This window comes from Tetrao urogallus, assembly GCF_951394365.1.
Source record: "Tetrao urogallus genome assembly, chromosome: 6".
NCBI classification, from domain to species: domain Eukaryota; kingdom Metazoa; phylum Chordata; class Aves; order Galliformes; family Phasianidae; genus Tetrao; species Tetrao urogallus.
In genome coordinates, this window is record NC_136819.1 from 724,212 (window position 1) to 737,045 (window position 12,834).

The window sequence follows — 12,834 nt, forward strand, 5'->3', positions numbered from 1 at the left end:
CAGTTGCCTCTTTTTATTTATTTATTTTTATCAGTAGTAGTCGGATTGCTACTGCAAACACCTTCACAACATACAAGAAACAAATTTGTCTTTAATCCAGAATAAGGTAATGTGGTTTTCCTTGTTGTTGTTGTTCTTTTTCCCAAATCTGATGGGAATTCAAAAATAAGAGAAACAGTAAAACTATGACAACAGCACCTTGACATTGTTTTAATTCCAACGCTATCAGAAGGTAAAAGCAGTAAACAGATATAGTACTAACAGGAATAAAGATACTTACTGTCTAAAATGTAAACGGAATGTTTTGGTTCAATTTATTTTTCTGAAAGAGGACAGTTTATCATCAATTCACAATTGAAGCAGCATGCAATTTCAATTTTTTTTTTTTTTTTTTTTAATCGTTTTCTGTTTTCAATTCTTGGCAACGGCGACAAACCACAACGTTATCGAGGAATGTAATGCAGACTTTTTAGTTTGTTTGCTTTTTTTCTTTTTTTTTTTTTTTCTCCTCTTTTTTCCTTTTTTTTTTTTTTTGTTTTGTTTTTAATTTGTGCGCAAATGACTTTGACTTTTGTTCCCTTTCAGGTCATGGATACGTTCAATAAATAGATTGTGGAATCACTGTACTGTATAAACTTCAGTTATACATGCAGTCCATAAAATTATTTTTTACTGAATAATTTACCCTGTTATGTATATATACAAATAGATAATTTCGTCTCAATATAATCTGTACAACACGAGCCCACTATCTTCCCCTTTTAATGGTCAATGTACATACACAGGAAGTGTCTATTCTTATAAACCGCCAGCCAACTCTCTTTTTGTTATCCATGGTGAGAGCTCTCACGTAAGACTGGGTAGTTCGGCACTGCGAGTTCCAGTGCCTCTTGTCTATGCCCCTGCAGCCTTCCTTTGTGTACCCCTTGGGGTTGCATTTGGTCTCATAGAAGTATTGCTTCAGTTGGCCTTTCGGTACCGGGACTTTCTCAAGGACTGTGACGGTCGCACCAGACATGTCCACTGCAGTCTTTTTCTCCGCCGCCGTTACCCACTCGCTCGTGCTGTCGCAGACGCTCAGTTCCCCACGGCGAGCTGGGTCAGAGTGACGCCGGACTCTCATGGACATGTTTGCAGCATCCAGGTAGTTTTTGTACTCCTCAAGCAGAAAAAGCAGCGGGGGTTCCAAAGGCACTTGGCTGCTCAGCATGACTCGGGATGTGTACAAGTCCGCATCCTTGTTTTCCTCGCTGGGCTGGATGTCCTGATCCTCATCTAGAAGCTCCTCTATCACGTGCTCAAAAGTGTCCGCCAGCGACGTCAGTCCTCTTGAACCAGCGTTGGGCCCATTTAGGCTTTCAAGTGTCCCGTGGGTCCGAAGACCTGGGTAAGCCAAGCTGCCTTGTCCTCTTACGCTAGCTTCTTTCATCGGGGCAGCTTTCATGCAACTGAAGTATGAGATAACCATAGTAAGGAAAAGGATGGTCATCACTCTTCTAACTTGGTGGAACTGTTAAGGACAAAAACAAGAAGGAAATTAACCTCAGAGGAACAAAGCTATCAAAATTCACCTCAACTGTCACAAGACATCATGCTTTTCCTGCAGAGATACACTGCATGCATGCAGCTGCAACTCAGTACCAGTGGAGGAGCATACTCTGGTACAAAGGTGTTTCTTCAATTTAGATTTCCAGATAAATCATAAGCGAAAACTTGGGCAACACTGATAATAGTGAGTCAGTTCATATGTGCCAATGTCTTGCTGTGGTAAGTACTAGATCAGATACTACACAAACTCCTTATTTACTGAACTATTACACCTATTTCAAGTAACAACAAGAGCAGAACTGCTATTTAGCAACATAGTGTTTCAGCATTAAAAGGCAGCTTCACAAGTGTGGAAGGCAAGGAAGTGGAAAGCCAAATATTTGATTCTTTTTTTTTTTTTATAATGTTATTTATTTAAAGATCTCCCTTTGCCAAAAATAGTCAAATCCAAAAGAAACAGAACGGCACCAGGATAAATTGCATCTGTATTTTAAAAGCAATCCTCAAAGCACAGGAAGAGGCCATGCACCTCAGAGGTCTCACCAGGTCAATCCCTCAACTAGAAGTAGAAGGTACGTACACAAATATAGAACAAGAAAATGATGCAGGACTGTGTGCTTGTAACCCTACTAAATTGGAGCTGGAAAGATTGCTTGCATCATGTGAATGCCAGGGGAAGGACATACTGGATTACAGCACTGATAAAGTGCTCGCTATACCGAAATGACAGCGCCAGGATCGCTGTGCTGCGTTTCCCCAGAGCCCCACAGCAGCTAATCTCAAGTGGGCAAAGCACACATTTTAAGCCCAGGGCTCCCCATGCAAACTAACAGCATGGCCAGGCCACACCACGCCGCCATACCTGAACAAAGAACAGCTTGCCTTGTTTCTCGCACATTCTGCCTCCAGTTCTGGATCACGTTAGGGGCCATGCCTTCAGGCTTATCAGCTGGCTTGGCTCTTTCCTCATTGAGCACACAGGGACAGCACCAGCTAACAGCGTCGGCAAGAAAACTCCTCACCAGCTTTGGGATTAGCAAAACTCATTCCTACCAGCACTCCAAACAGTTTGGGCTTGCACAACTGCAGCTACTCACGTGTTTTGCTAAGCCTCCATGTGTTTCTCATGGTAGAAATTGTTTCTTCCTGAAGAACAGAGTGCGTAGGTAGGATACGATCACAACGAGAGCCCCCCAAATCCTGCTGTGACCCGGAGCTATACTTAGTCTGATCCCAAGCGCTACTACAACATCTATCATGTGTCCAGTTGTTGTATTTCCCTCCTATCTGCTCTCTCACCAGTTCTGCTTGCTAGAAAGCAATGGCATTGTTCACATTTTTGAAGCAGCAGCTAATGCTTATTTCGTAGCTTTTGAAGTTCACTCGGAAGTACCTCATACTTGGCAGCACTCACTGGAGTAAATGCTATTTCTGTTTGCCAACAGGGTGCTATGTAAAAAGCCTTACTTCATCTCCTGCAAATATGCTATGGGAAACTAGTACTCATAAGACTCCAATGTGGAAAGACAATCAATCACAAAACGCACAAAGAAAATGAAATATGTACTAGAAAGGCAGTGCCTGACACGTGGGTCTCAAAGTCTACTTATTGAAGTGCTGGGGGGTGCAGGGAATGAAAACCAACATTTTTTGTGCCCATGCCCTCCCCTCCGCTACTAAGCCAAATTCTGGCTAAGAATCACCTCTTTTCCAGCACAACTTCACTTTCTTGCCTCCATCTCTTTTCCTGTTTAGAAGTGTTACTGTGGCATAGATTTATTAAGATTAAACAAACCTGACATCTGTGACTCACAGGAACACAGTGTTTGCTCTAACCATGCAGAACATTAATATTTCGCATATTTTTCATCCTGGGATTTTAAAAACACATTTTACAGGGAGCAGTATCAGATTTCTTCCTCAAAGGGAAGAAACAGACACTAGAGGTGATTTACCACACAAGGAAAAAGGCTATCAGTCTTCCTTGGTCAAATGTGGAGAGGCATGACAGGAGGGAGACAGAGCGGTTCAGCTAGCATAAAAGGACAGAGCCAGTGGGAACAAGCATCATACATTCCCTCTTCTGAGAATTCTCAGAATTCTTGCATGTGAAAGGAAAATCAAAAGCCGTATTGCGTCCTCTGACCACCAGAGCACTGAACATAACACAGAGCAGGCGGCTCCTAATCAAGTCGTCATTATTTTTATTAGAGTGGTGCCCAAAGGTCCCAGCCAATATCTGGACTCTAGTGGACAGATTCTGTCTGAGCACACAGCAGCCAGAGGGCCGCCCAACATGACAGCAGCAGGACACAACGCAGGCGGGACCGAGGCAAGCACAGAACAAACAGGAGCTTGCATCCGTCAGTGAAGCTTGACCGTTGGAGGCTGAGGATTTGCTAAGTGAAGCCAAGGATACAGTGATTCCTGGAACAGGACACATCCTTCCCTATTATCATTGAACTGTTTATTTATGATAGCAATGAACTTGATAGGATCCAGAGTGACTACAATAGCAGAACTTCATTTGAGAGGAAAACTTAAAAGGAAGACAATATATGAGAAGCAGAGAGGTGCAGAGAAGCTCCGTCAGGAGGCTCAGTGTCCTCCAACTTGCTGGCTGGTCACCAGATCTAGCAGCATTTTATCTCAGACATTAAATTAATCCTTTCTTAATTGGTTTTGCCCTGCATTTAGGAGGGAAACTGCTGTCAAGCTTGATCAATTTACATCCCATCCGATATCTGACTGTCACTATGATAGGTACTATGAAAAAACACAACTAGTCTCTGAAAGCCAACAACTTTATGACAGACGTTATTCACAAGAAAATGTGACCACCTGAAAAGCCACCCCTTTCCCTCCCACTTATATCAATAGAGAAGTATGTCAAAGTATGGCTTAGCAGTGCAGACATGTGGAATACCATCAGCAAGCAAGCACACAGCTACATCTTTGTATAAGAGTTGCAGACTAAACTGAACAGCACAAGCAGGACATGAGAATATTCTCCTTTACCTTCACAACGACTAGAGCAATATACATGGTCCTCAGGTTTTCCACTCAAAATATTGAGTAAAATAATTAAACTTCTAGGAAGCATCTTCATTCTAAAGGCTATAATTTCTATGAGAAGTTGCTCAGAATCTGGTAGTTTAAGATACCACAGCAGATTAAGACAAACCTCATTTTGTGGATAGAAACAGCCTTCGAGCTACTGATGAACAGACTCACGGGTGTGCATGATTTCAGCTCTCACTTAGTGAGCAGGACTAATATCCCCGTGCAGCACTGGACACAGATTGGACAGCATCTTCCAGTCCTTTTTCTTCTACTCCCCAACTATCAAACGCTTGTTGCATTGCAAAGATTAAAGGTACTGGCTGTCTTGCTGCAATAGGTACCTTACAAACTCCAAACACTGACAGATCACATACACCCCTCCAGTTACAAGGCAGGGACCACATCACCTGCGTGGAATCAGAAAGGGCTTGGAACACAGGACAAATCCATACTTTCCCATTTTCCAAGCGTGCTCCTGCTGAACATCTATTTAAATAGGTGCATGCTAGCTGCCTTGAGACTCAGCGTTGAACAGCTTCCTCGGGTCACACAAGATGCCTGTCAGAAATGAGGCTTGAGACCAGTTCCTTAAATGCTATCCATTCTCATAGCTGTGAGAGCATCCTTCCTCCTCTAATGCAGCAACAAAGCTGAAGCCATGAAAACAGGTCACCCACCACGGACGAGATCTCAGAAAGACATGACCTAGTTTGTACTTCAATAAAGTCCATACAATTACAGCTAGAATAAAGGCACATAATTGTGGCAGCAGTCCCCACTAATGGGAAAGAGGCTTGTTAAATGAAGGTCATGTCAATTACAGCTAGTTTACATATGCAGTCAATTACTTAGCTGCACTATTTACTTAGGTATTTAGCATTTAATGAGAATTCACCAGCTAATTGTTTCATTTCATTATTTTTAGTTATTTTAAGCAGAAATCTAATGGCTTAGGTTCTATTTCCAGCAGAGAGACCTGAAGAACAACCGTGAACATGAACTTGCCTTCCCGCATCCTGATGCGCCATGAAAGTTGAAATAACTTTCAGTAGTGAATAGATTCAGAATCCTTTCATCTCCAGAAAAGCAGCATGCAGTGGAAAGTCAAATTAGCAGCAAGATAATTTTCTGCCTTGCCATTTTCTAAGACCTTTATACAGAAGTTCAGTTTACTAAATAGCACCGAATGGCAAAGGCACGAGTTCCTGCTCCACGCATCATTACTGGAGTGTGTGAACAGATACCAGAATGGGATGCATGTCAGCACATGCTTTACAAAGATTTAATGCACTGAGAACAAACAGCATTAACCTTTAATACACGCATAACTGGCTGTCTGACGCACTATGGTTATCCTCACAGCTATTCATGCCAACTATATAATTAATTTTTATTGCTGGAAATAAAACACCCCCCACACACACCTCTCATGTATACATACATACATAGGCACGCCCTTGCCCAATTTGTATTCCTTAAGTTGCTGCTTCATGTCAGGAAGAACACAGACACTTTCCCCCCCCTCACAAACCAAAACCAACCCAACCCAACTTGTCCCATCGACCAGAGGTGGGAAAGAACCCAAAGAAAATAATACAGGATATTAATGCCACAACATAACACCCTTGATCCCTCATAGAGTTACACATCAGTTTCCTACAAACATTCCTCATACCTTTCTGGGTGCTCAAACAATACAAAGGGCACACTTGCTGCAAAACTCTCAGAAGGAATTCAGCCGTTCTTAACATGAGCAGACTAGCCAGGCTCCTCGTTACAAGTGTGCCTATAGTTCACTTGGCAAAGTACAGGCCTGAAGGAGTTCCCAGCAGGATTTCTGTCGGCCAGATCTTGGACCCAAGCTGCAAACACCAGGAAAGAGGCACAATAAATTCTGGCAGTGTGCACAGGCGAAGGAATAGCAGGCCAGGCTCACAGATGGTATCAGAGCTTTCACAGAGACAACACCCATAGAAGAGAACAGATGTGCACTATTTTTACACATTCACAATGGGAATTGCTGGGAGAGCCCATGGCACACACACTGCTTCTCCAGCTGTTCGTACAGCATCCCGCACAAGGGGCACCCCAACTGCACAGGCTTTGTGACCATCCCTGTAAACAAACTCAGCTCCAAAAGGGACTGTGTGTTTGCCACATCAAGCTATACAGGGAAAGCCCTCTTCAAATAGCAGCTACCAGCAGGTTTATGCTCACCAGGAGTAGCATGGGTAGGGTAACATGCCATCCATACTCCTACTGCCATACTAGAAACACCAGACAGCAGAGACAAGACTTCCAAATCTGAGGCTATAGCATTAGCAAATTCCAGGTTGAGAATTCACGCTGCTTTCCAAGCCCGAAATCAAGCTGTTTTAGAGAATTTGCTGTGATACGCTCATGCCATTTCTACGTTCATTCAGAAGGAACATTACAAGACTTAAGTGAACTTTAAGTTCACCTAGACATTATCATATAAAAAAAAACTAAACCCACATAAAACAACTAAACAAAAAGCCAACTACAAAACCATTCAATGAAATTATTGCTCCCTGCCAAGATAATATCTAGATCCTCCACAAAAGCAAATAATTACAGTTCTCCAAAATCATTCACTCCAATTTCCACTAGAGCTTTATACAATGCTAACCCAACCTGTGCATGAAAGAACATTAGGGCAGAGTCTCAGACCTCAGTGCAACATCTGTGGTTTGCCTCCCATTTTACTACAGCTCTTTAGTATGCAACACTGTGCTGAATCATCACAGGATAATGCTATTCTGCCAAGCACATGCATGCAGCTCCCACTGAAGTTGAGGATAATTGGCATTTGAAAGCAGGAGCAGAATGGAGCACACTGCAGGCAAACTAGCATGAGTTGGATCCTTTGTACTGTGACGTGTGTCCAGCAGCCCTCCAACAACCCAGAAGCTGCTGTACCAGTTAAGCTCGCATCTTACAAGCACCTATAAACTTCTGAACAGCATGTAAAGCATCCCACACACCCATCAGCTCTGCAAGTGGCAAGTTTCCCAGAACCTATAGAAAGTTATGCACTCAACAACGTGAACGTAAGAGAAGCTCAGCCAAGGAAAAGCAATGGTTAAGAAGTTAAAGCATCAGACAGTTGCCCATGGACAGTGCCTCCTCTACAGCAAGGGCTATGCCCACTTATTTTGCAAGATACGTACCTTCGCTGAATCCCTGTCTGTGTGTGGCACTGCTGTAAGGGAATACCTTGCTTTTAGCCATAGTCAGTCCTTGAAACAAAGCTGATCAGCACCGTGATGTGTATGAACCAGAAACTGGAAATGCCTGTTGTCAGACTCCTGACAGGTATTAACAATATGCCTGCTTCGTCAGTGGTGTTATCAGTCATCTTCTGGCTGCCTGCCCTCGTGTGCAGACTTTTCTCAACACATGTTCCATCCAGTTGTTAGCACAGCATCTCTGTGGTAATATTGTCCCTACAAGGTACCAGAACACCTAGAAGTACTGGAATCCAAAGTTACACAAGAACTAGCAGACCAGGAGGAGAAATCTCTAAGTTCACAAAGCCACCCCAATATATGTTAATGGAATAACGGACAGCTTCTATTTAATTGCCATTATTTTATTTAAACACCCTCGGAGGGGGCAGCAATCTATAACCCATCTCACTAGGCAGCCAGCCCTGCACCTGTCCTGCTGTAAGAACTACTTTATGTTTGGAGATAGCACTGTGTTGTGAAGTTAATGTATCAGCATAACTACTGAAAACCCTGTGGCAAGAACTGCTGTCTTCACCACTGATACTTTATTTTGACAATGCAGCACATCACAGCTTTCAAAGCATTGTAATTTTCAGCCTGCTTTCCCCCTCTCTGTGTGATTTCATGTTGAAACAAGACTTTTGCTATCACTGCCGGGTTCTCTGTAAGCAACTTTAAAAATTCGGGGGCCAGTTTCAACTAGATGTAGAGGGACACAAGTTTCATAGGCAACACTACTTCCACAGCCCTCAACCAGCAAGCCAGTAGCTGAGACCACCCAAATAAGCTTTCTGCTCCATCCCTAGTTGGGCAAGCCTTCACGGCACAGCCGCCAAGCAAGAAGAGAGCAGCACACGGGTTTGCCCACAGGTTTACCCACGTATTTACAACACTGCCTTGTTGCTTCCACTTCAAATTTTGTATAGGAAAAGTCTGGAGTTAGTTTGAGGGGGTGAGGAAATGTATCTGACAAAGATGCAAACATCAGAAAACGAAGTTCAGTAGCTGCACCGCTCCAGATCCAGACATCTATTAGAACACAAGGAAAAAGAGAAGTAAAACCTGCAGCCTTGCAGGAAGAATTATCAACCTCCTGCCTTTTCACAGTTGTATAATGGTGTAATCTCTCGCCCAGAGAAATATTACACTGTGACTTGTGTGAACACGGCACGTGGGCATTAGGTTGTTCCATCCCCCCAGATTAAAGTGAAGTTTACCTGACTGATGACTTCTCATACCAGTCATTAGATTGGTGGCATCGTGGGAAGTTATTTTGATGAGAGCTGCTGAGGCTCACTCAAGCAGCACATATTCCAGCAGACCTAATTCTGGCACACACAGTCACTGCCTGGTATAAATCCACAGCGCTCTATTCATAGATTTGTACCAGCTGTGAAGCTGGCCCAGCATTTATGCAGTCATAAAATCAGATGGGGCCATCACCTAGACTATAGCTAATATCTACATCAGAACAACGTGCAACAGGTTTCAGCAGAACAGCTTCCACACGCTCCCCACTCCCCAAGGATATGTGCATATTTAGGATTAATTACACTTTAAAGAGGAAGAAAGAAAGTTTCCTAGGTGTGCAGCCCAGCTCCCCCTTCCCCCACCAACACAAGCACACAAATAGCCCAGACATGCCTATAAACAAAAGTATGCAAAAGCCAGGCCAACACAATCCAACTTCCCTCCACTCCACATTAGGGTGTTTTGTTTCAGATACTCGCACCCCCAACAGAACAAAGCGGTTCTGCTGCCAGCCTACAGTCTTCACTGTAAGAGCCCTTAAGCTCCAAAGGGTGGGCTCATAGACGGGATTTCAGTAATTAGACATTCCTCTATAAAAACTTCAATACCTGTCCCTTCACATAAGCAGATCCTACTGCCCTGCAGGGAAGGAGAGCCTCTCTTCAAATAGCTGGGAGTAGGGGGAGGAAGCAGAAAGTCAGAGAAACAAAACTACTCAGTCACTCCATAGAAAGCAGCTAGCTGCTCTCCCTCTCCCAAACTTCTGCATAGCATTGAAGATCCTCAAAATTACTAAAATTCCAAAATAAAACACCTTATCAGATACGACCAATAGATTTCCACGGGGAGTGAAAGCCTTGGAGAAGTTGAAAGAGAAGAGAGACCTGGTACTTACACTGCTGAGTCTCCGATCGTGTAACACTTCTCACAAAACAGACTGTCAAAGCATCAGAAGCGCTTTGCAAACACAGAATCTCAGCACACTTAGGTTAGGAGAAACCACATTCAACATCCTATTTTCCTACAGGGTAGACTGAAGCACATGACAGAACTTAACTTTCCTCAGGTTGCACAGCAAGTCACTGGCAAACCACAGAACATGGGAGCTCCTGCTCCCGATTCCTTGCTTCAGCCCCTACAGAGCTACCTTAACCATATGCATCATTCACATATTTTGCAAATCTCTCTACAGTAAATTCCATATCTAACCCAGAAAGAGGCAGGGCAGCTGATTAAAACCTTAGGGATACTATTTAGAATACACATGCTAGCTCACTTCCATCTGTGTTGTTAATTAGTTCCTGACCGTAGGTTAAATGTAGGGCATGTTGTCACGAGCCTAAGGTGGGGTGGCAGGACCTCCTGCCATTGCCATATGGCTTTTTGTTTCTTCTTTCATTCTTCAGCTTTGAGCCTCATGCTTCTAATTTGTGGGCTCAACCATTGTGTAACAAACAACAAGAAAAGGCAGAACTGTTTCTGTTAATGCAAAAATATTATTCGCCACCAAAACCTCTAAGAGGTTTGATTTGAAATGCATCATCCAGAAGCTGCTTTTACCCAGAAGCCTGCTATGAAATTCAGGAAATAGCTGTTCTCGTGAAGAAGCAGGTATTGACCAGCCCTAGAAATGCAAAACAGGCAGCTTGCCAGGAAGCAAAGGTCAGCCTTAACTTGGATAAAATAGCAATGAGCAAAGCCATCCTACGCATAATACATACAGAGGCTCCTCATACAGGGGGTGAAGCCACTATAGCAAAGTCATCATGATGATCAGTAATAAAAACGATAAAAGAAACACTAGCAGTGGCACCTCCACAAACGCATCTTTTTGGCAGAAAACACGAAGGGCTCAGGATGGTCCTGGTCGAAGCTGCAGGTCACGTTTCAAAGTATGTCTGAACAAGACAAGATACGCAGCGCATCGACAATTCTCCCTCAGTCATTTCCCAGTGAGCACTACTTGAATAATAACAGCTCTGCTGATGGTTTGCAACTGAAGAGTTGCTCCGGAGCGTTTATCTTCCAGTAGAAATCAACGTTGTTTACTATGCTTCCTAGCTGCCATTGCACAGCTGGCCGTTCATTAGCCAAAGGCTGGGGAAATGATTTGTGTTATTTCCAGACACAGGGCTTCCAAATTTTCCTAACAGTTACAGGAGTCACAGCACACTAAGAGAACACCCGTGTTGAACAATTCTGATTAAGAACCAGCTGACCTGAGTTCATGCTGGAGCATTACAGAACCCAGGACGTCTCACTCAGGCTTGTCAGACTTGGAGATAGACCTCTTTGTAGGTGTTGACCTGTAAGTATTTTCTTCCTAACTTCTAATGGAGGTATGTGAAATTGACTGACATATCCTTTGCAAACAACCTTGCTCATCATTACTGCTACTTTTGCAGTTAAAGCTGCACTGAGGGCAGCAGAAATTAATCATTAATAGCAACTAAAAAAGAGAACGGGACTTGAAATGAGTCTTTCAAGGAAGCCCAGCTTTTAAATCCAGATGCCAATCCCAAGCTTGTGAGGGGAAAGCTCATTTTCAGACTTTATGCTAATCATTACATCAAATTTGTATTGCTGTAAGTAGATGCAAAGAAGCACCTGCTTATCTTTATCTTTGCACCATTTCATTGGCAACAACTTGCATGCCCCATACCGGTGCCTTGTTGTTGTAATGAGATGTTCAACATCGCCTCCCAATAAAAACAGCCTTTCTTCACCAGTCTGCAGGACATTAGATACCAAAAAAAAAAAAAAAAAAAAAAAGATGACACTGACATAAACCATTATGCTTGTACCTCCAAAAGCAGAAATGAAGAACCTTGGTAGTGTTTATATCTCATTTTGGTTCAATCCATTAAAAAAAAAAAATAAAAGGCAATCGTGATGTTCAGCAGCAGACCTACCCCACCACAGTTCCCTGGCACAGGTTCTGGTTAAGTCACCCTTGCCAGCTTAACCTTGTTACCAAGGTTAAGGTTGCTTTAACCTTGTTACCAAGGTTGCTTTGCTTCCCCCTTGGACTTGCGCTGGTTTTCAGTACAAATTCTATCAAACAACATTTCTCTCCTGGCATTTAAAGCTCAAACTGGATTATCAACTCAAAAGGAATGTAAATACCAAGTGAACATCCAAGTCTTAATGCAGGCAGCCAGCAGGCACAATTATCTAGAAAGACCACAAAACTCAGTCCCATCTCTCATCCCAGCAGTGCCCATACAGTTCTGTACTGCGATGGCAGCAATGATGAAGAGTAGGTTGGTTTCCTTATTAATCCAGCCCTCGGATCAAGTTTAGATTCCATTTCTTTTTATTTCAGTCTATCAAATACTGAACACACTGAGGGAACCATGTCCAGCATAAGGAAAGGTAAACTAAACCATATGGATACTAAGTGTTGCACCAAGCTTAGAAAGTAAATGGCATAACAGACTAAGGAATTCAGAGATCATAACCTTTAATTCCTCGATCTAGGAAAAAAAAAGCCACACACACACACACACATACACACACACACACACACACACACACAAACCTGCATTTCTCCAGGAGCTGTTATGTTTAAAGAAAGCAGTGTTTTGATCACGTTAGATAAAGCATAACATGTGCTAGAGTTGAGAGGAGATTACGTTCAACTCCTTTATAAGGTACAGGATTCAGCAAAATGCAGTAAAGTAAAAAGGACTCTAGTCCTGTTCTTATTACTACAGCCTTA

At 43.0% G+C, this 12,834-nt stretch overlaps 1 protein-coding gene across 1 annotated transcript; it reads right to left on the reverse strand.

Annotated features, from left to right (window-relative positions):
• Nucleotides 1–748: 748 nt before the first annotated feature.
• On the reverse strand, nucleotides 749–7,823 carry BDNF (brain derived neurotrophic factor; the record flags this gene model as incomplete). Its single annotated transcript, XM_079537100.1, has 2 exons — nucleotides 7,803–7,823; nucleotides 749–1,510 (listed from the first exon to the last, which is right to left on the reverse strand). The coding sequence occupies exon 2, from the start codon at nucleotides 1,487–1,489 to the stop codon at nucleotides 749–751; it is 741 nt and encodes a 246-aa protein (XP_079393226.1). The 5' UTR covers nucleotides 1,490–1,510; nucleotides 7,803–7,823.
• Nucleotides 7,824–12,834: the final 5,011 nt, after the last annotated feature.